The 26,136-nt window shown below is 46.7% G+C and overlaps 1 protein-coding gene across 2 annotated transcripts in view; it reads left to right on the top strand.

Annotated features, from left to right (window-relative positions):
• SLIT3 (slit guidance ligand 3) overlaps nucleotides 1–26,136 on the top strand; it is a 717,262-nt gene that overhangs the window by 625,744 nt on the left and 65,382 nt on the right. Inside the window, exons 21-23 of one of the 2 annotated variants that reach the window (XM_043488926.1) lie at nucleotides 18,228–18,296; nucleotides 20,176–20,247; nucleotides 21,059–21,130. In XM_043488926.1, coding sequence (XP_043344861.1) covers nucleotides 18,228–18,296; nucleotides 20,176–20,247; nucleotides 21,059–21,130 — 213 coding nt within the window. The remainder of the gene's footprint in view (nucleotides 1–18,227; nucleotides 18,297–20,175; nucleotides 20,248–21,058; nucleotides 21,131–26,136) is intronic. The other variant, XM_043488927.1, reaches the window with a different exon arrangement.

Raw genomic sequence — 26,136 nt, 5'->3', positions numbered from 1 at the left:
CCAGGGATCAAATCTGCATCTCTTGCATCTCCTGCACCAGCCAGCCGGCTCTTTACACTGAGCCAGCTGGGAAGCAGGCTTGGAGATTCACACGAGCAACAGAGAGAGCCCCATGCTTTCTTGGCTGGGCTGCGTGCGGGGTGGGGGCTGCAGAAAGTGACCCAGGTATACGCCTCCTCCCTGAGCTAATTAAGTGCCAAGTAGGACATGTCAAAGAGAAGAAAATGCCATGAAAACAGGCCCTCAAATGTTTTTACCCAAAAGCTCATGAAACAAAGATTGAAATAACAAAGATAGTTGCTTATAATTATAAACTTCAGAGCTTTGGGAGGAGACCTGATTTCCTGCTTTGGAAATGATGGCACTGCTCTCTGCCAGACGTGGGTTCCAAAACTTGCCAACGAGGGCAGCCCTCCCCTCTGTCCCCAGCCGTCTCCTGGAGGGGAAAGAGAGTATCTGGGGAGGTGAGGGGAGGAAAGGCAGGGGAGCAGCCTCCAGAGAGAGGCAAAGCTGGCAGGCCCAGAACACCGGGGCTTGGAGGGCTCTTGTCAGGGACATTGGCTGAGTCCAGAGTCAGTGTTTCCAAGGTTGGCTTTTCAGCTCCCTCGGCATCTTCAGTTATACTGGGCAGAGCTGCCAACTTACAAAACGAAATTAAGCTTAATTCACTGAGAAGGAGAAAAAAACAAGTTATACAGTGTTTCTCCAAAGGTCACAGGTCACAGATCTGCAACCAGCAGGAGAGAGCAAGGCAGGGCCATCCAAATGGGAAGCGATTCTTCCTCTGAGCAGCCCTTTGTGGGCACCCCATGGCCCTTCTCTCTGTGGGTCTCCTCTGTTCTCTCTTCTTGGGTGAGTCAGGCTAAGCAGAGACCTCTCTGCTCCACCTGCACCTGTTCATTCAGTCCCCCAGGTTGTCACTGAAATAGGCCGTTTGCAACACTGTGAATGGACATGAAGGGTATTATGCTTAGTGAAATGTCAGAGAAAAACAAATAGTACATGAGCTCACTTGTATGTAGAATCTAAAAATCAAAACAAATGAATGTATATGCGTATAAGAAAACAGAAACAGACTCACACATGCAGAGAAGAAACTAGTGGTCACCACTGGGGAGGGAAAGCAGGGGAAGGGGCTTAAGAGGTGCGGACCACCGCGTGCAAAGTGAGTTACCAGCACGCACTGGGCCGCACAGGGGTGTGGCCAAGAGTTTACAATCGTTCTAATGAAGTGTAAGCTGTGGCATCACCGACTCAACGGACATGAGTCTGAGCAAACTCCAGGAGCTGGTGCTGGACAGGGAGGCCTGGCGTGCTGCAGTCCATGGGGTCGCAAAGAGTCGGACACGACTGAGCGACTGAACTGAACTGAAGCTAAAATGTTGAATCACTATGTTGTATACCTGAAACTAATACAGTATTGTACATCAACTATACTTTCATTAAAAGAAATAGGGGACACTGTGCCACTTGTCCCATTTGAGTGATGAGGAACTTTCAGAGAAGTAAAAACCACTTTCCAAGCCTAGTAAGCAGCCTAGTTAGGGTTAAAAAGCACTTTAGCCTGACTCCAAATCCTATGTTCTTGTCCATTATTCCAGAAATTCTTAAACTTTGGGGGTCTTAAGACCCCTTTTGTTGTTGTTATGGTTGTTATTTCATCCCTAAGTCACGTCTGACTTTTTTGTGACCCCACAGACTATAGCCCGCCAGGCTCCTCTGTCCATGGGATTTCCCAGGCAAGAATACTGGAGTGGGTTGCCTTTTCCTCCTCTAGGGGATCTTCCCAACCCAGGGATCAAATCCGCATCTCCTGCATTGGCAGGTAGATTCTTTATCACCACCAAGACCCCTTTCCATTTTTCAGAAGCCTCCAGGACTCTAAGAACTTGTGTCTATGTGGGTTTTATCTATTGATATGTACCATATTGGAGACTACAACTGAGTAGTTGTAGTTTAAATTACATTTTAAAATATTTATTTTAATTTCATTTAAAAATGGCAACAATATACCATCACATGTTTCTATAAAAAGCATACTTTTCTGAAAACAAACTAAAAGAAATTTCATTGTGAAGAATGACATTATGTTTTATAAATGTCATAGAAGAAACTGGATTATTATATCTGCTTCAGCATTCACTCTGTTGTGATATGTTCTGGGTGAACTATGAGAAGAAAATCTGACTTCACACAGATATGTAGTTGGAAAAAGAATTTTGGTAGCTTTTTCAAATAACTGTGAACATTCTTCTCTGATAATATACCAAAACAGCATAGTAGTCATTTCCTTTTTTTGAATTTCACTGAAGTATGGTTGATTTACAATGTTGTGTTAATTTCTACTATACATCAAAGTGATTCAGTTATACATATATATATATATATTCTTTTTCATATTCTTTTCCATTATGGTTTATCACAAGGTATTGAATATAGTTTCCCACGCTACATAGTAGGACCTTGTTGCTTATCCAGTCCATATATACTAGTTTGCATCTGCTAATCCCATCCTCACATTCCTTCTCTTCCCCACCGCCCACCTTGGCACCCACACAGATGTTCTCTGTGTCTGTGAGTCTGTTTCTGTTTCATAGATGTGTTCTTTCGTGTAATATTTTAGATTCCATGTATGAATAATATCACATGGTATTTGTCTTTCTCTCTTGACTTAACTTCACTTAGTGTGGGAACCTCTAGGTTCATCCATGCTTCTGCGGGTGGCGTTATTCCATTCCTTTGCATGACTGAGTAGTAATTCATTGTATATATGTGGCACATCGTCTTTATCCATTCGTCTGTCAGTGGACATTTAGGCTGTTTCCGTGCCTTGGCTATTGTAAATAGTGCTGCTATGAACATAGGTGCATGTATCTTTTTGAATTATAGTTTTGTCTGGGTATATGCCCAGGAGTGGGATTGCTGGTAATTCTATTTTTAGTTTTCTGAGGAAACTCCATACTGTTTTTCATAGTGGCTGCACCAATTTACATTCCCACAACAGTGTAGGAGGGTTCCCTTTTCTCCACACCCTCTCTAGCTTTCATTATTTATAGGCTTTTTACTGATGGCCATTCTGACTTGTGTGAGGTGGTAATTCATTGTAGTTTTGATTTGCATTTCTCTAATAATTAGAGATGATGGACATCTTTCCATGTGTCTCTTGGCCATCTGTGTGTCCTCTTTGGAGAAATGTCTATTTAGGTCTTCTGTCCGTATTTCGATTGGGTTGTTTGGGTTTGCTATTGAATTATAGGAACTGTTTGTATATTTTGGAAATTAAGTCCTTGTCAGTCACATCATTTGCAAATATCTTCTCCCCATTATTTTCTCCCAGTCCTTAGTTTGTCTTTTCATTTTGTTTATGGTTTCCTTTGCTGTGAAAAAGTTTATAAATTTGATTAGATCCCATTTGTTTCTTTTTGTTCTTATTTCTGTTGCCTTGGGAGATTGACCTGAGAAAACATTGGTACAATTTATATCAGAGGATGTTTTGCCTATGATCTCTTTAGGAGTTTGATGGTGTCTTGTCTTATATTTAAGCCGTTAAGCCAGTTTGAGTTTATTTTTGTGTATGGTGTGAGGGTGTGTTCTAATTTCATTGGCTTACACGTGGCTGTCCAGCTTTCCCAATACATAGTGGTTGTTTCTTAAAGGCTAGTTGTGGTGTGAAACTCCAAACCATCTCAATGGGCTCTTTACACTCTTACTTTAAAATCCACTGATCTGTCTTGCATTTTGAATATGACTTTCCCCCCGATTCATGTTCTTACAATGCACTGGTCATTTGGAAAATATTGCTTTGCTCAGTTTTGCAGATTTTTCTCAATGTTGACACATAGCATTATACAATATAAAAAAATGCATATATCATAGCCCTTAATGGTCACCACTGACCTCATCAGGAAAGTCTTGAATTAAGGGGACCCTGTCAAGTCCTGGGTGGCAGTTACAAGTTTTCTAAATTTTTAATTTTCATGTGGAAGCTCAGGTTTTATTATCTTCCACAATGTCTGTCAGTTGTTTTACCTGAAGTGCCAGGCTCACTCTTTATTGTCAAGAAATTGTCTACTAAACACCCAACTCTGAATCATCTGTTTACTAGTCATTATTTTAAGTTAAAATGGTGTTTTATGAAAGAAAAAAACAACAGTTCTGCTTGTAACTCAGTTGCCCGGGTGCTTTTCCTCCAGACAACTAATGTCCTTCCTATGTAGCATAGAAGGGTCTTAGGCACACTTCCCGTTTGGCCACAAAGAGCGCTGAAAAGTCGTGTGCCCAAGAGTCAAGGTTTAACACAATTAAACTTTTTACTGCTTCGAAAAGGGCGTTTTTAAGGGAAACTGGCTTGTTTTTTAACCTTCAAATGTGTGGAGGTGTAGAATAGTGACCACTAATATCGTAATTCATCCTGAGGTGCCAACACATTTACTCACAGCATAAAAGGAAAACAAGGTTTTAATCTTATCGCAAAAGTTGTTTTAGCCTCATAGACCCCTGAAGCAGGATCCGCATACGCGTCTAGGGACTACACATTGAGAACCATTCAGCTTGTTACATACTATCAGGCAAAGAACACAGACAGCCACCCATTAGAAGTCTGCATCGAGTTCCTGATTTAAAAGCAAGCCTGAGAAGCCTTATTAAAAGTAGAGCAGGGAAGTTTCCTGGCAGGCCAGTGGTTAGGACCTGGTGCTTTCACTGCCAGGGCCCAGGTTCAATCCCTGATTTGAGAACTAAAGTCCTGCAAGCCACACGGTGCTGCCGAAAACAAAAAAAGCAGAGCAGAAACAAGCGTGGGAGATCTGAGCTGCCAAGGTCACTCACACAAATACTCTCTGCAAAGGTAGAGCCTCAATGGCTTCAGAAATTTTCATTACTCCATCCATAAACTTTTTAGACTCAGACTTAACACTCTGAGAAAACTTATACCTAAAAGCGGCTTGCTTCCACTTAAGGGAATGTTACTGACATCAGGCCTTCTTGGCTCTGGAAACAAACTTTGCAAGCCTACATCTTCCTAAGGGCTAGAGAGGAGGACGGGAATCTCGTGCTGGTAGAGGGAGTTCGTGCATGGTCCACTCCTGGTCAGTATCAAGGAAGTGTTGTTAATGATTTTGGTGGGAGGATCTGATCTTTGTCCTGGTGTCCTACGGCTGACATCCCACAGAGAGAGGAAGGGAGGGATGACATACCTCCCCCCTCTCAACTGTGGAAAGAAAGGATTTCTATAGGGAGATGGGATCTGAGGGCTCGTGGGAAGCAGGACAGCAGTGCAGAAGCACATACACGCATACACACACAGACAGGAGACTTAAGAGGGTCGGGGCTTGACCCTGAGGGCACAGGGCTAAGACACAGCTCTTTGGGAGTGAATGCAGCAGGAAGTGACGACAAGCATGCACTGACTGAAGGACCTAGCCCAGCACTGGCCAGCCCCGAGGGGTTAGAGGATGCGGGTCTGGGGTATAGCAGGTAGCTCAGATGAAACTGTCTCCTCATCTCCAACCTAACTGGGTAATGGGTGTGCCTGCAAAACCAGGAGAAAAGGGACTTCTGTGGCCTGCGGTCCAGTGGCTAAGAATCCACCTTCCAATGCAGGGGGCGCAGTTACAATCCCGTCAGGGAACTAAGATCCCATGTGCTGCATGTTGTGGCCAAAACCAAAAAAGAAGGAGAAGGAGGAGCCGAGTGATGAGTGATGAGTACGGATGAGTGGCGTGGACAGATGTGCTTTGGGCCAGGGAGGAATCCAGGAAGTTTTGCCCACTGAAACCACTAGGAAAGCAAGGAAAAGTGCCCAGACTGTGTAAAATTCACCAGGGCTATCATTTATAGAGCTTCACTGTGCCAGGTCTTTTCAGATGTGATCTCATTTAATCCTCCCCATAGTCCTACAAGGCAGCATGTAGGACTTATTTCCGTTTTGCAGATGAGGTAACTGAGGCACAGAAGGCTGAATAATTTCTTGCTTTTTCTTTTTTTCTAATTTGGCTGTGCTGAATCTTAGTTGCAGGACGCAGGAACTTCATTGCCACATGTGGACTCTTAGTGGCAGCATGTGGGATCTAGGTCCCCAACCAGGGATGGAACCCAGGCCTCCTGCATTAGGAGCACAGCATCTTAGCCACTAGACCACTAGGGAAGTCCCTGAATAATTTCTTAAAATGATGCTGCCAAGAAGCAGCAGAACATACAAGTCCAGGTCTCTCTGATCCACAGGCCCATCCTTGAGCCACGATACTCCTCCCTCTGTTTGGCAGAAGCGCAGGTCCCTGTGTGCCCAGCCCAGTGGCCCAGCTCATTGGGCATTTGCAGAAGATAGCTACAGTCTCCTGGGGACCTGCCACTGGCATTCAAGCAGGGACAAGGCAGGCACAGCAGTCCTGCTGTGAGGCAGGAGGGACCTGTCAGCGATTCCAGCTGGGTCCCTCCTGACAGCTGGACCTGCGCTAGCAAAGCCAGCTGCTGCCCAAGAAGAGGCTGCTGCTTTCTGTGACCCCCTGTCCTGGGCAGTTTCCTTCGAGCACTTTCTAAAGCAGCTGCTCAGCTCTGACTGCGTCCTTGCCTTTATTTGGCCCAGCAAGACGGGCAGAAATTGCCTACAGCCAGCTGGAGGGAGCATCTTTGGAGAGCAGGCTGGCTGTGGGCACAGCGGCACTCAGGAGTCCTGGCACAGACCCTGGCCAGGAGGAGACCTCAGCAGATGACTGTGGAGAAGACGCTTCTCAGCTGGCAGGCAGGCATGGCCACCTGAAAGGGGGACTGAGGGAGGCCTGAGCAAGCCCCCTTTGCTCAGTCACGTGTTCGTGGAGTTTCTCATGCAAGATCCCATCATGGAAGCTGGGAACACAGCAACTTCCATGACAGATAAGATCTCTGATGTCAGAAACTTAGCAGTGGGGAGAGAAACAATGCAAAAGCTCCCCAGTAAATTAGGCATTTCAGGTATGGGGAATAGTGTTTCCCAGAAAAACAAAGGACAGGAAGGAGTGGGAAGAAAGTGTTTTATGAAGACCCCCAAGGAGGAAAGATCTTTTTTTTTTTCACGATTTATTTATGTATTTTTCCTTTATTTTTATTAGTTGGAGGCTAATTACTCTACATATTGTAGTGGTTTTTGCTATACATTGACATGAATCAGCCATGGCTTTACATGTGTTCCCCATCCTGAACCCCCCTCCCACCTCCTTCCCCATCCCATCCCTCTGGGTCTTCCCAGTGCACCAGCCCTGAGCACTTGTCTCATGCATCCAACCTGGACTGGCGATCTGTTTCACACTTGATAATATACATGTTTCAATGCTATTCTCTCAGATCATCCCACCCTCGCCTTCTCCCACAGAGTCCAAAAGTCTGTTCTATACATCTGTGTCTCTTTCTCTGTCCTGCACATAGGGTTATCATTACCATCTTTCTAAATTCCATATATATGCGTTAGTATACTGTATTGAGGAAAGATCTTAAAGTCAAGAAACTGAGAAGACCAAGTGATGCAGCAGGCAGAACGGTTCAGGGTCGGTGTGTCCTGGAGACCTGTGGGGGGCCGTGTGCGTGCTTGTAGGCTGTGTGGAGGGCTGCCTGTTTATCCCAGGAGAAACGCGAGAGCCAAGGAGGAATTTTTAAACAGGAAAGTGACATGATATGATTCTCATTTTGGAAATATTACTCTGGAAGAAGACTCTGGAGAATAGGCAGCCAAGGAATCATTATCTATCTTTCAAGTAACCAAATGTATTGTCGGATGGGGAGGCAGATGTGTGTATGTACGTGTATGTATGAATGTATCTGCATGTGTAAACAGATGAAATACAAGCTCAGAGAGGTGAAGTATATACATATGTAATCAGATGATAAAGAATCTGCTTGCAATGCGGGAGACCTGGATTCAGTCCCTGGATCAGGAGGATCCCCTGGAGAAGGAAATGGCTACCCACTCCCATATTCTAGCCTGGTGAATTCCATGGACAGAGGAGCCTGGCAGGCTACATACAGTCCATGGGGTTGCAAAGAGTTGGACACAACTGAGCAACTAACACTTCTATCTATGTTCAAAATGTACTGAACAATTCAAAGGTATTGGAGCCAGGCACTGCTCCGAGGCTTTCCACAAAGACTCTCATCTAATCATCATAATCATTTCAAGGTGAAATAATTATCAACCCCATTTTACAGATGAGGCAACACAAACTCAGAGAGGGTAAGTAAATTGTCCAAAGTCACACAGGTGTTAGCTAGTGGAGCTAGGATATGAGCCTCAGCTTCCTGACTCCTGAGTTGCCCATGCTCACTCAAAGGCCCCCCCCCGTGGACTCCTGGGGTTCCTGGAAGGTGGCCACCCTCCTCACCGCCACCATTCCGTAGGTCCAAGAGTTCTCTGAGGGGCCCGTATGAGCAGCACAAAGCTCAGAATAGAAATGGGGAACCATCCATCTGACAGAGCTCCATGCGGATTTTCATGCGAGGCAGATGTGTGCTCTCCCTAGTGCTGGGGCTGAAACAGAGCATTTAAATGCAGATCAATGCAGAGGTTGACCCGCTGGAAATGCTCTGGTAGTTCTAAGGCTGGCAGGGCAAGAGTGCAGTCTTCTAAAGGGTCCCTCTGGGGCCCGGGCTGCAGGCTACAGGCAACTTTGGAGTTCAGAGTGTTCATGAAGGGCTTCCTACAAAGACTGCTTTCCCACACAACCACATCTGCATTTCTGAAGGGAAACCTTTTGATTCTGCATCTTCTGAGCCTCAATGCCAGACCGCCAGGGATATTTTGTACTTAAAACAGCCCCTCACAGCTCCCACTCAGCTCCACAGTGCCAACCGCAGTGACGCCTTGGGAGTTCTGGGGTCTTCATCACACAGACGACGTTTCCTGAGCATCTACTGCTGCCCGCCGGCATGCGGGATACTGCAGTGAGCGAAAGAGACTGGATTCACAGTCCCACAAAGGACAACACCAGTGAGCGTGGGGGTGGTGTCAGGGAGGCAATGCTTGAGCCACAATCTTAGCATCAGTGTGAATTCACCAGACGGTGGGGGGAGAAGAGGGACCAGCAGGTGCAAAGACTCCCCCACACCAAACAGAGCAGGGGGCGTTCCAGCAGGGGTAAGGTCAGCGGAGGTAGAACCAGAGGTCAAGGGAGAGTTTGCTGTAAGGTGAACCAAAGCGGCAGGCAGGGGCTACAGGGGTGAATTTCATGTGTTAATTTGGCCAGGCTGTGGTGCCTAGTTGTTTGGGCAAACACGAGCTAGATGGTGCTATAAAGACAGTTTGTAGATACAATCAACATCTATAATCAGTGTACTTTGTAAGTAAAGGAGGTTATTTTTCTAATGTGGAGGTGGGCCTCACAAAATCAGTTGAAGGCCTTAAGAAAGAAAAACTGAGGTTTTCTGGAAAGGAGGGAATTCTGCCTCAAGATTATAGCATATAAATCCTGCTTTAAGTCTGCTTGCCTGACCTTCCTTAAAATAACTCCTCTCATCCCCCTCTCCCTCCACTCTTTGTATGTGTGCACATAATGTGGTCATATTCCCTATTGGTCACATTCTCTGGAGAATCCTGACTGACCTAGGACAGATATAGAAGGCTTTGCAGGATTTGGGCAAAGTTGGGTAGCTCTTCTCCAACAAGCTATGGGAGACAGAAGACTTAAACAGGGAGAGAGGCTGAAACAATCAACACGGTCCTGCCCAGAGCCAGGCTGGACCAGGCGTGGTGGGCTCCGGGGCCCCAGCATCATCTGTGTCATGTTGCCCATCCTGCAGGGTCCTGAACCTCCCTCGGACAGGTGAGGATACTGTCGGCACCCCTGAATCCCAGTGGCCGTTTATGCATTTATTCAGCTGTTTGGCAGATGCGAGCATTTATGGAGCCTGCCCTACCCATAGAATTGGGCTGGACTCAGGGCATTCCTAGACTATCATCCTATCAACAGCCTTTCTCTAAATTCATTCATTCAACAAATATTTAAGGCTCTACCATGAGCTGAACACTATACTATGCTCTGGGATATAGCAGGAAACAAAATTGGCAAAACCCTCTGCTTCATGCAGCGTATGGATGTCACCCGTGCCGGTGACAGAGCTGATCAGTGTTCTCTAGCCAGGCATAGCCTGTTGGGCTGAGGTGGCCAAAACTGACAATAAGAGGACAGAGTGGAGAAGTCAAGTAGCATAATGCAACTTCTCAGGCTCCAGAGTCCAGCAGATCCTGGTTTCTGCACTTCCTGCTCACCTCTCTGAGCCTCAGTGTTCTCACCAACAAAATGGACAAAAGTACCCAGCAAAACACACGCTCACACCCCCAGCTTCAGAGGATAAATGAGATAATAGACCAGAGTCTCTATCCCAAGCGCTGTGGTATACATCTCAGCAAATGTTGGTGAGATTTGTTTTCCTTTTGCTAGTCTCCTTGTCACTGTGTTACCTGTGACAAGATAACACAGGTTAAGTAATTTTCCCAGAGCCACACAGCAAACCCAAGCCATAGGCCCACCCTCTGATGTGCCAGCCCCAGGGCCTACTGTGAAGATCCCAGCAAGGAGGCTTGGAGTATTTGGGTGTCTTAGTCTGGGTTTCATCTTAAATGCCTCAAGTTTGCTAAGTAATTGTAGCAAAGCAACTGAAGAGAGTGAGAGAATGAGCTGAAGAAGAAGGTGAGCGATCACTGCCGAGCTGTGGCCAGACTCCCCCCAGCCTCACCCTCTCTGGGGGCTCATTAGTCTCCCTCCAGCAGAGCGACCTCTGGCCCAGCGGCTGCAGCAGCCTTGCTCACTCACCCAGCTCCAGCTTCCCAGCTTCCCTCTGTGCCACACTGTCCACAAAACACTTCCTGCAGGTGAGCGACCGGCAGCCCAGTGCAGCCTGTCACCCCTGCTTCAGCCTGAGCAGACCCTGGAATCCCACCACCCCACAGCCTCCCTGCCCCGCAGAGAAAGCTGGAAGCCTCATCTCACCTGCCAGCCTCTCCGCTGCCATCACCTGATGAGGGGCAGGGCCAGGGTCCACACAGTGTAAATGCCCTGCAGGTGATGCTGGGGAAGAGGCATTTGGGAAGTTTCCCCAAACACCAGCCCCTGTGCCTGTCTGCAATCATGGTCTCCTTGCACTTTGAATTTTAACTGTTTTCAGTCAGTCAGTTCAGTCTCTCAGTCGTGTCCTACTCTTTGCAACCCCACGGACTGCAGCACGCCAGCCTTCCCTGTCCATCACCAGCTCCCGGAGTTTACTCAAACTCGTGTCCATCGAGTCGGTGATGCCATCCAACCATCTCATCTTCTGTCGTCCCTTTTCCTCCTGCTTTCAATCTGTCCCAGCATCAGGGTCTTTTCAAATGAGTCAGCTCTTCACATCAGGTGGCCGAAGTACTGGAGTTTCAGCTTCAGCATCAGTCCTTCCAATGAATATTCAGGACTGATTTCCTTAAGGGTGGACTGGTTGGATCTCCTTGCTGTCCAAGGGACTCTCAAGAGTCTCTCTTTAACCATCTTGAGAGCTTCTTTTTTGGGGAGGTGGAGGCTTGTTTTTGTTTTGTTTCTTGGCTGCGTTGGGTCTTCGTTGCAACACACAGTATCTTCATTGTGGCATGTGGGATCTAGATCACTGACCAGGGCCCTAGATCACAAACCTGAGCCCTCTGTTTGATCTGAGTCTGGAGTTTCTTTTTATATAAACTTTTTATTTTGCGTTAGGGTGTAGCTGATTAACAATGTTGTGATAGTTTCAAGTGAACAGCAAAGGGACTCAGTCATACATGTACACGTATCCATTCTTCCCCAAAGGGAATGTGGAGTCTTAGCCACTGAACCATCAGGGAAGTTCCAGGTTTGTATTTTTTAATTGAGTGATAATTAACATACAATACTGTATTGGTTTCAGGTGTATACCATAGTGATTCAGTATTTTTATACATTATGAAATGATCACCCCAGTAAGGCCAGTTACCATCCTTCCTCATATACAATATTATTGACTGTGTTCTTTATGCTGTGCATCTCCTTCCCGTGACTTTTTTTTTTATAGTCAGAAATCTGTGTCCCCTAGTCCCCTTCACTTACTTCATCTAGCCTCCCTCCCCTCTGGCAGCCACCAGTTCTCTGCATCTCTAAGTCTGTTTCTATTTTGTTTGTTTTGGTTTTTAAATTCCACATTTAAGTGAAATCATGCAGTTTTTGGCTTTCCCTGTCTGACTTCTTTTAATTACATAATATCTATTAGGTCCATCCATTGTGCTGCAAATGGCAGAATTTCATTCTTGTCATGGTTGAGTAGTATTCCCTTGTATATATGTACCCCATCTTCCTTATCCACTCACCAGGCAGTGGACACTTAGTTTGCTTCCATGTCTTCGCTGTGGTAAAGAAGGCAGCTATGCACATCGGGGTACCCATATCTTTTCAAATCAGTGTTTTTGTTTTCTTTAGATAACTGCTCAGAAGTGGAACTGCTGGATGTAGGATAGTTCTATTTTTAGTTTGGCTCACTGCTAAAGTACCTGCCTGATAATGCAGGAGATTCAGGTTTGATCCCTGGGTCGGGAAGATCCCTTAGAGGAGGAAATGGCAACTCACTGTAGTATTCTTGAGTGGAAAAATCCCATGAACAGAGAAACCTGGCATCCTCCAGTCCATGGGATGGCAAAGAGCTGAATAAAACTGAGCAACTGACCACACACGACTGATCCCTTTTCTCCACGTCCTTTCTGACCCTTGTTGTTTCTTGCCTTTTTTTTTTTTTACAATTTTTAATTAAGTAATTAATTTTTGACTGCTCCGGTCTTTGTTGCTGCATGTAGGTTTTCTCTAGTTACGGCAAGCAGGGGCTGTCCTCTAGCTGCGGCGCACAGACTTCCTGCCGTGGCTGCTCTTGTTGCAGAGCACAGGCAAAGAGCTTTCAGCCGTCGCAGTGCTTCAAATCATCAGTTGTGGCCCACGAACTCGTGGCCCTGTGGAATGTGGAATCTTCCCGCACCAGAGGTTGAACCCATGTCCCCTGCATTGGCAGACGGGTTCTTAACCACTAGACCACCAGGGAAGTCCCTTGCCTTTTTGGTAGCGGCCGTTCTGACAGGATGAACTGACTGCCTTGTGATCTGCCCCACCTGCAGACTGTCCTCCCCCACCCACCAGACTTGGCCTCCCCCACCTTCTTCCCTTTGGCTTCAGGGCCTGCCCCAGGCTTCACAGTCCTGTGGGCATCTCATCCTTGGCTGCATCTTTCTGCAGTAAGCCTGTGGCATTCTCCATCATAGCATCTTGTTCCTTTCCTCAAAGCACACATTGCAGTTTGTAATCTTCTTTACTTTCTGTGTGTGTGTCTTTCTGTCTCTCCTTCTCCCCCTTCACCTCTTCCACGCCCCCCACACACACGTTAAATTTTTAAATGCCAGAAAATAGGCACCACCTCAGCCATATTCACCAGTATATACAGTACCTGGCACATTTCAGTTTCCCAATAAATATTTCTGCCTGAATAAATGACGACATCAGTGAATACATTTGTCTTAGCTCCTCTGCCTGAGGGCATAATCTAAATGTGTGTGTGTGTGCATGTGCATGTGTGCATATGTGTGTGTGTGTGTGTGTGTGCGCATGTGGGCTGAATTTTAAGCAGTTGGTCAAGCTCCCTGAAGGCAGAAATGGGGTCTGGTTCATGTCAGTATTTCCCCCAGCATCTAGCATAGCTCTCAGCACAAAATAGATATACAGCAGAAACTGAGGATCAAAGGACATTAACCCAACCTGCCGTGGCAGCCAGAGACCACGTGGGGCCCTCCCTAGTGTTCTGTGCCATGAGGATCCCTTGGGGCCAGTCATGAGGGATAAAGTCACTTGGCCTTAAATTATGGTACTATCCATCTCAACTTGTCCTTAAAGCTAAGCCTGGTTTGGCCATTGACAAACTGGCATGTGCTTGCTGCTTACTCAGTCCTGTCCGACTCTTTGCGACCCGACAGACCATAGCCCACCAGGCTCCTCTGTCCATGGGATTCTCCAGGCAAGAATACTGGAGTCGGTTGCCATGCCCTCCCTGCAGGGGACCTTCCTGACGCAGGGATTGAACCTGCATCTCCAGCGTTGCAGGTGGATTCTTTACCCACTGAGCCATCTGGGAAGCATTGACAAACTTACCCGTATCCTATTTTAACCTATTTTGTCCCATTCAGTCATTTTGTGGTGGGTCTACTGGAAGCCTGGCAGTGTGCTAGCACCTCATTACTCAAGATGTGGTCTGTAGACCAGGAGCCCTATCATCTCCCAGGAGCCTATCAGAAACGCAGACTCTCCAACCTGATGGCAGACTTACTAGATCTGAATCTGCCTTTTAGGAAGATGCCAGGTGATTTACGTGTATACTGCATGTTGAGAAGTCCTGGTCTAGAAAAAGACAGACACAGTGTTTGCCTTCATGGAGCCCAAGGCGGGCAGAGCATCAGTGAACAGCAGCAGCTGGAGGTTGACTATTAATGAGAGAAGAAAAAACTCTAAAAGCTTTATATCAAGGGAAACTCACTCAGGAGATCAGAGCAGGCATTAAAAACCACCTGAAAAGTTTTGCTATTTTGTCCTTAGAGCAGCAGGAGTCTCAGGGAAAAGGGTTTATAGCAAGGGTGGGAATGAATGAATTGGCACATGTCCCCTCTCAAGGGTAGTAATTACTTTTGTGATTCATCATCAAATAAGACTGCCTTCTCTGTCTTCAACCAAACTCATGTGTCTGATGAGCAGGGCAGTACAGGACCCCAAAGTCCAGGCAGGTCTAGGCTCAGCCTGTCTGTCCAGGAGGAGTCTCCTATTGATGCACCTTCATTCTTAACCCTGGCCCTTCCTGTATGGTCATCCTGCTGGGGACCATGCACAGGGTTTCAGGTACATGCCTGTTTCCTCAGTTTTGAGATGCACATCAGAGATGCTCAACATGAAATTAGGGTTCTGAAGATGAATCCTGACTCAGCTCTCCACACCCTCCAGTAGCTAAGTAGAGGCCATAGGGAACTGTGGTAAAGACTGGAGTCAGAGAGACCTGAGTTCAAGTCCTAACTCAGCTATTTGCTCACTTTGTGACCTTTGGCAAGTGTTTTAACCTCTTTGAACTTCTGTCAGAATCTGTGAATCCCTGCCACGTAAGGGTATTGTGAGGGCCAAGTACCATGTGGGTGCTTTATTCAACAAATAATTTCTTGAACCTACTGTGTGCTACTCTGTATACTGTCCTGGGGCCTCCAGTTCAGTTCAGTTCAGTCGCTCAGTCGTGTCTGACTCTTTGCAACCCCATGAACTGCAGCATGCCAGGCCTCCCTGTCCATCACCAACTCCCAGAGTTTACTCAAACTCATCCATTGAGTCAGTGATGCCATCCAACCATCTCATCCTCTGTTGTCCCTTTTCCTCCTGCTTTCAATCTTTCCCAGCATCAGGGTCTTTTCCAATGAGTCAACTCTTCACGTCAGGTGGCCAAAGTATTGGAGTTTCAGCTTCAGCATCAGTCCTTCCAATGAATATTCAGGACTGATTTCCTTTAGGGTGGACTGGTTGGATCTCCTTGCAGTTCAAGGGACTCTCAAGAGTCTTCTCCAATACCACAGTTCAAAACCATCAATTCTTCAGCACTCAGCTTTCTTTATAGTCCAGCTCTCACATCCACACATGACTACTGGAAAAACTGTAGCTTTGACTAGACAGACCTTTGTTGGCAAAGTAATGTCTCTGCTTTTTATTTTATTCCATTTATTTTTATTAATTGGAGGCTAATTACTTTACAGTATTGTAGTTGTTTTTGCCATACATTGACATGAATCAGCCATGGATTTACATGTGTCCCCCATTCTGAACCCCCCTCCCACCTCCCTCCCCATCCCATCCCTCTGGGTCATCCCAGTGCACCAGCCCTGAGCATTTGTCTCATGCATCCAACCCAGACTGGCGATCTGTTTCACACTTGATAATATACATGTTTTGATGCTGTTCTCTCAGATCATCCCACCCTCGTCTTCTCCCATAGAGTCCAAAAGTCTGTTCTGTACATCTGTGTCTCTTTTTCTGTCTTGCATATAGGGTTATCATTACCATCTTTCTAAATTCTATATATATGCGTTAGTATACTGTATTGGTCTTTATCTTTCTGGCTTACTTCACTCTGTATAATGGGCTCCAGTTTCATCCATCTCATTAGAACTGATTCAAATGAATTCTTTTTAATGGCTGAGTAATATTCCATGGGTACATGTACCACAGCTTTCTTATCCACTCGTCTGCTGATGGGCATCTAGATTGCTTCCATGTCCTGGCTATTATAAACAGTGCTGTGATGAACATTGGGGTGCACGTGTCTCTTTCAGATCTGGTTTCCTCAGTGTGTATGCCCAGAAGTGGGATTGCTGGGTCATATGGCAGTTCTATTTCCAGTTTTTTCAGGAATCTCCACACTGTTCTCCATAGTGGCTGTACTAGTTTGCATTCCCACCAACAGTGTAAGAGGGTTCCCTTTTCTCCACACCCTCTCCAGCACTTATTGCTTGTAGACTTTTGGATAGCAGCCATCCTGACTGGCATTTAATGGTACCTCATTGTGGTTTTGATGTCCATTTCTCTGATAATGAGTGATGTTGAGCATCTTTTCATGTGTTTGTTAGCCATCTGTATGTCTTCTTTGGAGAAATGTCTGTTTAGATGTCAGGCCCATTTTTTGATTGGGTCATTTATTTTTTTGGAATTGAGTTGCAGGAGTTGCTTGTATATTTCTGTGATTAACCCTTTGTCTGTTTCTTCATTTGCTATTATTTTCTCCCATTCTGAAGGCTTTTTAATATGCTGTCTAGGTTGGTCATAACTTTTCTTCGAAGGAGCAAGCGTCTTTTAATTTCTTGGTGGCAGTCACCATCTGCAGTGATCTGAGATCCCAAGAAAATAAAGTCAGCCACTGTTTCCACTGTTGCTCCATCTATTTGCCATGAAGTGATGGGACCAGATGCCATGATCTTAGTTTTCTGAATGTTGAGCGTTAAGCCAACTTTTTTACTCTCCTCTTTCACTTTCATCAAGAGGCTCTTTAGTTCCTCACTTTCTGCCATAAGGGTGGTGTCATCTGCATATCTGAAGTTATTGATATTTCTCCCAGCAATCTTGATTCAACTGTGCTTCATCCAGCCCAGCATTTCTCATGATGTATTCTGCATATAAGTTAAATAAGCAGGGTGACAATATACAGCCTTGATGTACTCTTTGCCCGATTTGGAACCAGTCTGTTGTTTCAAGTCCAGTTCTAACTGTTGCTTCCTGACCTGCATACAGATTTCTCAAGAGGCAGGTAAAGTGGTCTGGTATTCACATCTCTTTAAGAATTTTCTACAGTTTGTTGTGATCCACACAGTCAAAGGCTTTGGCATAGTCAATAAGCAGAAGTAGATGGTTTTCTGGAAATCTTTTGCTTTTTCGATGATCCAACAGATGTTGGCAATTTGATCTCTGGTTCGTCTGCCTTTTCTAAAACCAGCTTGAACATCTGGAAGTTCACGGTTCATGTATTGCTGAAGCCTGGCTTGGAGAATTTTGAGTATTACTTTACTAGTCTGTGAAATGAGTGCAATTGTGTGGTAGTTTGAACATTCTTTGGCATTGACTTTCTTTGGGATTGGAATGAAAACTGACCTTTTCCAGTCCTGTGGCCACTGCTGAGGTTTCCAAATTTGCTGGCCAATTGAGTGCAGCACTTTCATAGCATCATCTTTTAGGATTTGAAATAGTTCAACTGGAATTCTATCACCTCCACTAGCTTTGTTTGTAGTGATGCTTCCTAAGGCCCACTTGACTTCGCATTCCAGAATGTCTGGCTCTAGGTTGGTGATCACACCATCATGATTATCTGGGTCACGAAGATCTTTTTTGTATAGTTCTTCTGTGTATTCTTGCCACCTCTTCTAATATCTGCTTCTATTAGATCCATACCATTTGTGTCCTTTATTGTGCCCATCTTTGCATGAAATGTTCCCTTGTTATCTGTAATTTTCTTGAAGAGACTTAGACAGGAGCCCTGCCATCATGGAGGTTAGCAGCCCAGTGGAAAAGCATCCTTAGTGGAACAATCATGCAAATAAGTATTAGAAGACAAATGTAGTTTGTGCTTTGAAGTGGGGGGGGAAAGAGCTATGAGAGAGCAAAACAGAGACCCAGTGCAGCCTGGGAAATCCCAGGCAGTGTCTGTCTGCCCATCATGACCCTGCGCCTGTCTTTCAGGTACCTGGAAGGAAACCACTTGACAGCCGTGCCCGCGGAGCTGCCCAGCCTCCGACACCTGACCCTCGTGTAAGGAGCCCAGCGTCAATGGGGTGTCAGCGGGACGTTTAGCTTTCTCTCCTAGGGGAGCTTAAGAAACGGATGCAGAGGAAGGGGAGGACAGCACTGCAGCTGTTGGGGCATTCCTGCACTTCTCCCCCCAGGTGGGGCCGCAAGAGGCAGCTAGGAAGAACAGGCCAACCAGATATGCTGAGTCTCACCCAGTGAGGATCTCACACAGAAGCACCCAGAGCCCAGCCTCGTTAGCCACCTGCGTCACCTCCCTCCTTGCCTTTGGAGCCTCTGACCTTCCGGGCTCCCAATTAAATTCCTGAGATCCTTTAGTCTTCAGTTTCTTGCAAGCAGTGGCTGTACTCAGGATGGCCAAAAGCATAAATTTGGCATTTCTTCTTCCTACTTCTTTAGTTACTCAGTAAATGTTCTAAGTTGTTTGTTGTATAGTCGCTAAATCATGTCTGTCTCTTTTGTGACTTCATGAACTGTAGCCCTTCATGCTCCTTTGTCCATGGGATTTTCCAGGCAAGAAAACTGGAGTGGGTTGCCATTTCATTCTCCAGGGCATCTTCCTGACCCAGGGAGATAGTTCAAATTGAGATTCCTTCAGGTGGGAGCTGCCAGTGTCTCCAAATCTGCCAAAACCCAGGAAAACCCCTGAATGAGGAGCAGGGCTGCTAGGCGTGGGTGGGGCCCAGGAAACTGGCTGGTCCATGAGCTTTGTCTCTCAACAGCCTCACTGCCTTGCCAAGAGGGCAAGCGGGATCCTTGGGCAAGGGGTAGTTGAAAGATGCCCCATGTGCTAAGGGAGCAGGGAGCCCTGGAGCTGTGGCCCTGGACCTCAGCTGATTATAGGAATCATCACAGCACTTGAGGTTTTGTTTTAAATACTGATGCTCAAGCCCACCCTGGACTAATTAAATCAGAATATCTGGCCATGAAACTCAGGCCTCGGAGACATAAAGCTCCCCAGGTGATGCTAATGTACAGCTGATGCTGAAAGCCACTGCTCGGGGTATGTATCCCTGGTGAGAACCTGGAGCTTGCAGTTGGCAGAGGATCACACTCCCACCAACCTCATTCCCTCTAAGAAAGAATGTGATAAGATGGGAAAAAATGAATGCTGGGAGAGAGGGAAGGTGGAAGGACTGTGAAAGCAAGAACTGATCAAGGGGAATAAAAAGCTCTAGAACAAGAAGAAATTGTTATCTTGTGTATTATGTTTTGCTGGTAGAATAAATTTGATGAGTAAACAGCTGTATAAATGGATGAATGAATAAATGGCAGTTGCTTGAATGACTGATTGAATAAATCTTCAATTAAAAATGAACATTTGTACTAATGAGTGGATAGGTGAATAGATGGATGGGTGGATAGATGGATGGATGGGCAGACGGGCAGAGAAGTGGACAGGTAGATGGACAGACAAATAGGCTGATGGATGGACGAGCTGATGGACAGATGGGAGGATGCATGGATGGGTGGATGGATGGGTTGGGTAGATGGATGGATAGGCAGACAGAAGGTTGGACTGATGGACAGCTTGGTGAATGAGCAGATGGGTGAACAGACAGATGGGCAGATGGGTGGATGAATGGGCAGATGGACACATGGATGGATGAGCTGATGGACAGATGGACTGATGGACATATAGGAAGATGGAGGAATGGATGGCTGGATACATGGATGGATTGGAAGATAAGTGGATAGACAGATGGACAGGGAGACGAATGGATGGGTGGATAAACATGGGATGAGATGGGAAGATAGGTGGGTGGGTGAATGAATGAATGCATGGATGCTTGGGAGGCACATGTGCGTGTGTGGAAGTTGGGAAGACCCCCTTCACATGAAACTAACAGAACAATGTGACCCTTCTGTTTTCTTTACCTAGTGACCTGAGCAACAACAGCATTGGCATGCTGAGCAACTACACCTTCAGCAACATGTCTCACCTCTCCACCCTGTGAGTACAGAGAGCTACTGTGTTTAACCTGGGTTTGGCACAAAGTGTATCCTTCCCCTGTCCCTCAGGCTTACGTGCTCTGCGACAATGATCCTCAGGACTGTGGCTGACCCAGCACAGGGCAGACCGTCGTCATCAGAAGGGAATCAAAATAGGTTGTAACACCACTGTCTGGGCAGGTAGAAAGGGGTTGGCACCTAATTGCTTCTGAAGAAGTTCATGTCTGGAATACCTTCTGTGATTTGTGAATTTTCCCTACTCAATTATATTTTGCTCAGACCCATTTGGACTTCCCTCGTGGCTCAGACGGTAAAGTGTCTGCCTACGATGCGGGAGACCCGGGTTCAATCCCTGGGTTGGGAAGATCTCCTGGAGAAGGAAATAGCAACCCACTCCAGTATTCTTGCCTGGAAAATCCCATGGACAGAGGAACCTAGTAGGCTACAGTCCACGGGGTGGCAAAGAGTCAGACATGACTGAGCGACTTCACTTTCAGACCCATCTATTGCCCATTAGGTCTGTGCACTGTGAGCACTCACCATTTGACAATAGAGGGAGATGACAGCAAAGTTGGTCAGAGAGCCAGCCTGCTGAGGAGCCTATGAGGAAATGAGGAGATGAAACCGTGAGCTTCCTGGAGTGGCAGGGGATGTTTCTCTTCCCTTTATCCTTAGAGTGCCTTCTGCCAGTTTAGTAAATTGGAGGAGGTAAAGAAACCATTTGTTTTGGCTGGTGCGCAGGGTGGACTCAGGCGTGCATCAGTAGCTGAGACTAGGAGGGGCCAACAGAGCCCGTGTGTCCTTTCCCACAGGATCCTGAGCTACAACCGGCTGCGGTGCATCCCCGTCCACTCCTTCAATGGGCTGCGGTCCCTCCGAGTGCTGTGAGTACCCCAGTGAGCTGCCTTTGACTTATACTTCGTTGGTAACGGCGGACAGGACTGACCACTCCTACTCCCTGCTTGCCTTTACTCAAAGCCCACGTCCCTCCCCACCCAACACTCATAATTTGCTCCATGGGGCAGGGAGAGCTCATGCTTAGGAGTCAGTCATTCCTGGTTCCAGCCCATTTCCTCTTGAGCAACCTGGCACACATCACTAACCCCTCTTGAGTTCCTACTTCTTTATGTGTAAAACGGGATCCATAGCACCTCCCTTGCGAGGATTAGGATCTATAGTTACATGTGATTATACTCCACATCCCAGCAGAGCCCGGTAGGCAGCACTTAGCCTCTCTTCTGATGGTCATTATTTCACAGTCGGTCCCCTTGGCTTCAGAAGGGCCGTGTTCACAACGCGAACCTCTGCAAGGGAACTGAGCTCCTGCCTCAGAGCGCCCAAGCTGGGAGCCAGCGGCCAGGGCCCGTGCACACACAGCTGTCTGTTCGGAATGGAGTCGACTCACAGAGTTCTTCAAAGTTTTAATAAGTTGTTAACATTGAAATATCAGGAGGTTTTCTCATGTCAATCCTGACTTCTATATACGCTCTTGGAAAATGGAGAGACCTGGCCCTCCCAGGTTCCCCTCTGCGTTCCTGCAGGGCTGAGCAGTCTCGGCCCTTTGAACAGAGTTTTGCAGTCAGCAGCCTCCACACCGACCCCGTCCCCACTTAGCTCCGTGGCCTGGCCGGGCTCCGCACGGGTGGGGACAGCCAGCTGAGGCAGGTGACCGCTGAGCACAGGCAAGACGGGCGTAGGGTCCCCTGCTTTCCAGGCATGGCCCTGCCCCTCCCCAGGTGTGTGTCTTCTCATCCATGAAATCAGATAATGAGGGTAATTGCCTCACAGGGTCTTTTGAGGACTAAATGAGACACTGTGTGTAAAGCAGTCAGCACAGCTCTGTCCGCGAGAAACACTTTATGTGCATTTGTTATGACTGTTCTCACATCCACACTTGCATCAGCCAGAGTAGCACCTCCCTGCCACCCCTCACCCTGGGCCCTCTGCCACCTGATTTTTGTGCTTTGCCATATTGCACCTGTTTTCTTGGCAAGGGAGGATCCTTTGAATGATATTCCTATGAGAAGAGAGATGCCAGAGACTCTGCTCCCAAACCTATTAACTTCTTACCCTTTTGGCCCATTATGACTATAATAGGCATAGCCATATTTTACAGGGCTTTTTGTGATCATCACCTCATAGAATCTTTTGCAAACAATGTTGTGAGGGTGAGAGAATTATACCCATTTTAAAGATAGGAAAACTGAGGCCCAGATTGGTAACATCACTCGACCAAAATTTAGCAGTCAAGAGGTTGCAGAATCAAGCCTTCTGACTCAGAGCCCCGGGATCCTTCCAGGACCCAGTGATGGTCAGCAGACAGCATCCAACAAGTGGTTCCATTCATGAGCCTCCAAGCTGATGTGATTTATTGAGGCCCACAAAATACCAGTGTCAGCGACAACTCCCACCACATGTCATCTGTGCTGTTATTAAAGATCAGTTCTCTAGGGGCAAAAAAGCACCCGCGCTGACAGTGTGCAATCTGTTATTGTCACTTATTTATTATCCAGATTCTCAGGGGAGCTGGAGAATACAAACATCAGCAAAACCATTTCCCTGTTTCGACTTGAATACAACGGGGCTTGTCTCACTGGCTGGGGCTACGACTGGACCTGAGCCCCCACCACCCCTCAATCCTAGCTTATTGTCCCCCCCGACCAGTCTTCTAGTTGTGGGCATAGATGGGCTGCCAGGGGTGGGACCCACCATCTCAGGGGTCTGTGTACATGTGTTCATAATTAGAGTCATTCTGGTTGGGGCGGCTCAACATGTGCAAGGGAGAAAGAGGTTTGCCTGTCCATCTGTCTGCCGACCAGGGTGGTGGGGTGCACACCACCCCCTGCCCAGGATTTCCTACTTCCTCAGCACCCCATTGGTGTCCTTCCAGGACCAGAGCAGTCATTAGTTCACCAGGAGTCCACAGACACGTCCAACACACATGTCTGCCTCTTGACTTCAGAACGGGTAGGCTTTTTGCAGCATCATTTTAGAATGATGGGCTCTCATATGGAAAAGGGGATCTTAGAGGCCCTCATCCAAACTGTCTACCTCAGTGGGGAGCAACCATTCTCTGCATAAGGGCCAAGGCAGGAAAAATTAAAATGTTTGTGGGCTACATTTCTTTTACAATATTTGTATCCTTTCTTGCAGTAATGGCACACCTAGGAATTTTTTACGAAAGAATAACCCAAAAAAAGAGAAAGGTTCTCTGCATTAAGATCTTGGTTGCACTGTTATTTTTAACCTAAATTTTAAATATTACTCAGAAGGACCATAGTGGGAATATTTAAGGAAAGCATGGTGCAACCGGTCGATGAAGTACAATTATTAAAAGAGGAAAACTAGAGAGCAGAGTGGGAGCCTGTTTACTGCATATCATTATGTGAAAAAATAAACCTAATTTGTGTATATGTTACAATTATAACTGGTAAATGTTGATAACCACAAAGGACTATAACGGAGTCCTACAACGGAGCATGGGCAAATCAAAAGAACCATTGAAGGCTAACTTGGTAACATCAAGTCATTTCTGTAATAAATGAAGACAGAGTTAAAGATGAATGAAAGTAGTAACATTTATAATTTAGAGGGGTGGGAAAAAATAGGCTTTTTTTTTTAAGGATTTTTTGGGCACTGGGTCTTCAGAGCTGGACACCTTCTCTGTTGTGGCGAGCGGGGGCCACTCTTTGTTGCACTGTGGTGGCTTCTCCTTGCTCTAGGCGTGCAGACTTCAGTGGTTGCAGCCGCGGGCTCTGGGGCACACAGACTCCGTAGTTGCGTCTCACAGACTCTAGAGTGCGGGCTCAGAAGTTGTGGTGCGCAGGCTTAGTTGCTCCGAGGCATGTGGAATCTTCCCAGACCAGGAATCAAATCTGTGTCCCCTGCATCGGCAGACGGATTCTTATCTACTGCGCCACCAGGGAAGTCCCAGATAGGGTTTTTAAAATAAGTAATTGTAGTATCAGTAGCTGCATGTGGACATTTGTATATTCCTTTCTCATATCTAAAGGATTTCATTAATTTGATTAAAATTACAGAAATGATCCAAGACCCAGGGATACTGGCAGTTGGGATGAAGAAGGAGGATGAGCAGCAAGGTCTAGCTATATACAAAGGCCAAAAAGTGTTCTGGAAAGCAGGAAGAAAGACCTGACGTTATGAGAGAGGGGGAGAGAGAGAGAGAGAGTGTGTGAGGTGGGAGGAGAGAGACGGAGAGTGTGTGTGTGTTGGTAGGTGGGTATGAATATATTTCAGAGAGTACATTGGTCAAGGAGCTTTGAAGTACAAAATATTGTGTGAAAATATGCTTTTCCTACCTGATTCCTAATCTAAAAATAGCTGGAAGAGAACCTTCCCCCAGACATTCTAGACCTTGGGGGATCCGCCTGTTCCCTGATCTTTGCCCCACCCCGAGCCACATGCGTTGAGTGCGTGTGGTCCCAGCTGTCATCCCCCAGTCACAGGAGGGCTGCCTGGAATCAGTTAGCACCGGGAGGCCTGTGTCAGTGTGGGCTTGTGAGGGAGCAAGCGGGCCGTTGTCATTCATCATCCTCTGTATTTTTAGCTCCTGGTCCCTGAAGTAAGTCCCTATGCTTGCTGCTTCTGCACCCAGGGCTGTTCTTCACTGCTCGGCCGACGTATGGGCCCTCCCTGCAACATCTCTGTAAAGGGCTCCATTTGCCCTCTGCTTGGTTACCCTCAGAGACCAAGAGCTCACTCCTTCCCAGACAACCATATTCCTGGTTTTTGACCTTGTGACATGTGGGATCTTAGTTCCCTTTGCCCCCTGCAGTAGAAGTGTGCGGTCTTAACCACTGGACCACCAGGGAAGTCCCCACCTGGTGACCAGATATTGAACATCAGACAGTCCTGGTGAGCCAAAAGGTGACTCCTTGTGACCTTCAAACCATGGTCCTGGTTTGACCCTTTTTGGTGCCACAAAAAAAAAATAAGTTTAATTATGAGCTTTAGAAATCAAGAGTGAGTCTCAGAAATTATCCTGTCCAGACCATTCATTTATAAGACAAGGAGACAGATTCAGAAAGGTTGAATGCCTTGCTCAAGTTCGTTCATCTATTCATTCTTTCCTGTGTGCCCACTGTGAGTTAGTGCTATGATAAACACTGGGGGGAAGGGGTGGAAATAGTAAAGGTAGCACAGTTTCTGCTTTCAGAGAGCACATGGTCTAAAGGGGAAACAGAGCAACTGCAGTACTGGGTGATGCCCGTAAAAGACCCGTAGAATACGAGAGGCACATAAGCCAGTGCTGGTCATCAGCAAGCCTTTCTGATTTAAAAATAGTTCTCAGTGCTGACATTTATTAAACCCTGACCATGCACTGCACACTGGGCTAGACGCTTCTGTTACATTGTCATATTCGCTCTTCCCATCAACGCTAGGAAGAACATACCACTATTATCCCCATTTTCAGATGAGGAAACACAGGCTTGGCAAGATTGAGTAGCTTTTCCAAAGTGACACAACCAGGAGAGAGTCAAGTTGGGGTTTGAACCCAAGACTGTTTGCTGTCTGAGTTACTGCTGTTGACTTCTGTTCTGAAGGCTTAGTCTGAAATGTCAGAGAGCGTTACCTAAATAGGGGTGGAGTAAAGAACGTTCTAGGCAGGAGAAATATACGTTCTCTGGACAAGCCTGGAAGTCAGGCAGGGCATGTGTGTGAGGAGTGCACACAGGAAGCTCCGCGAGCAGCTGGAATGTGGCTCTTGGGGGCGGGGGCAGGGTGGAGACTGCTGACTAGTTATATGGTGGGAGCAGGACCAAGGCCGGAAGCCATGTCTCTTGGCTTCCAGCCTCGAGCTCTGTCTGCTGCCTTTCCTCCTCCTCCATTGTAGGTTACCATCTATTTATGTATTTGGCCACACGGCGTC

This window comes from Cervus canadensis, chromosome 16 (genome assembly GCF_019320065.1).
Source record: "Cervus canadensis isolate Bull #8, Minnesota chromosome 16, ASM1932006v1, whole genome shotgun sequence".
In the NCBI taxonomy this organism is placed as follows: Eukaryota; Metazoa; Chordata; class Mammalia; order Artiodactyla; family Cervidae; genus Cervus; species Cervus canadensis.
The sequence above is the reverse complement of the archived record's forward strand: the minus strand, read 5'-3'. Positions and strand labels throughout refer to the sequence as shown.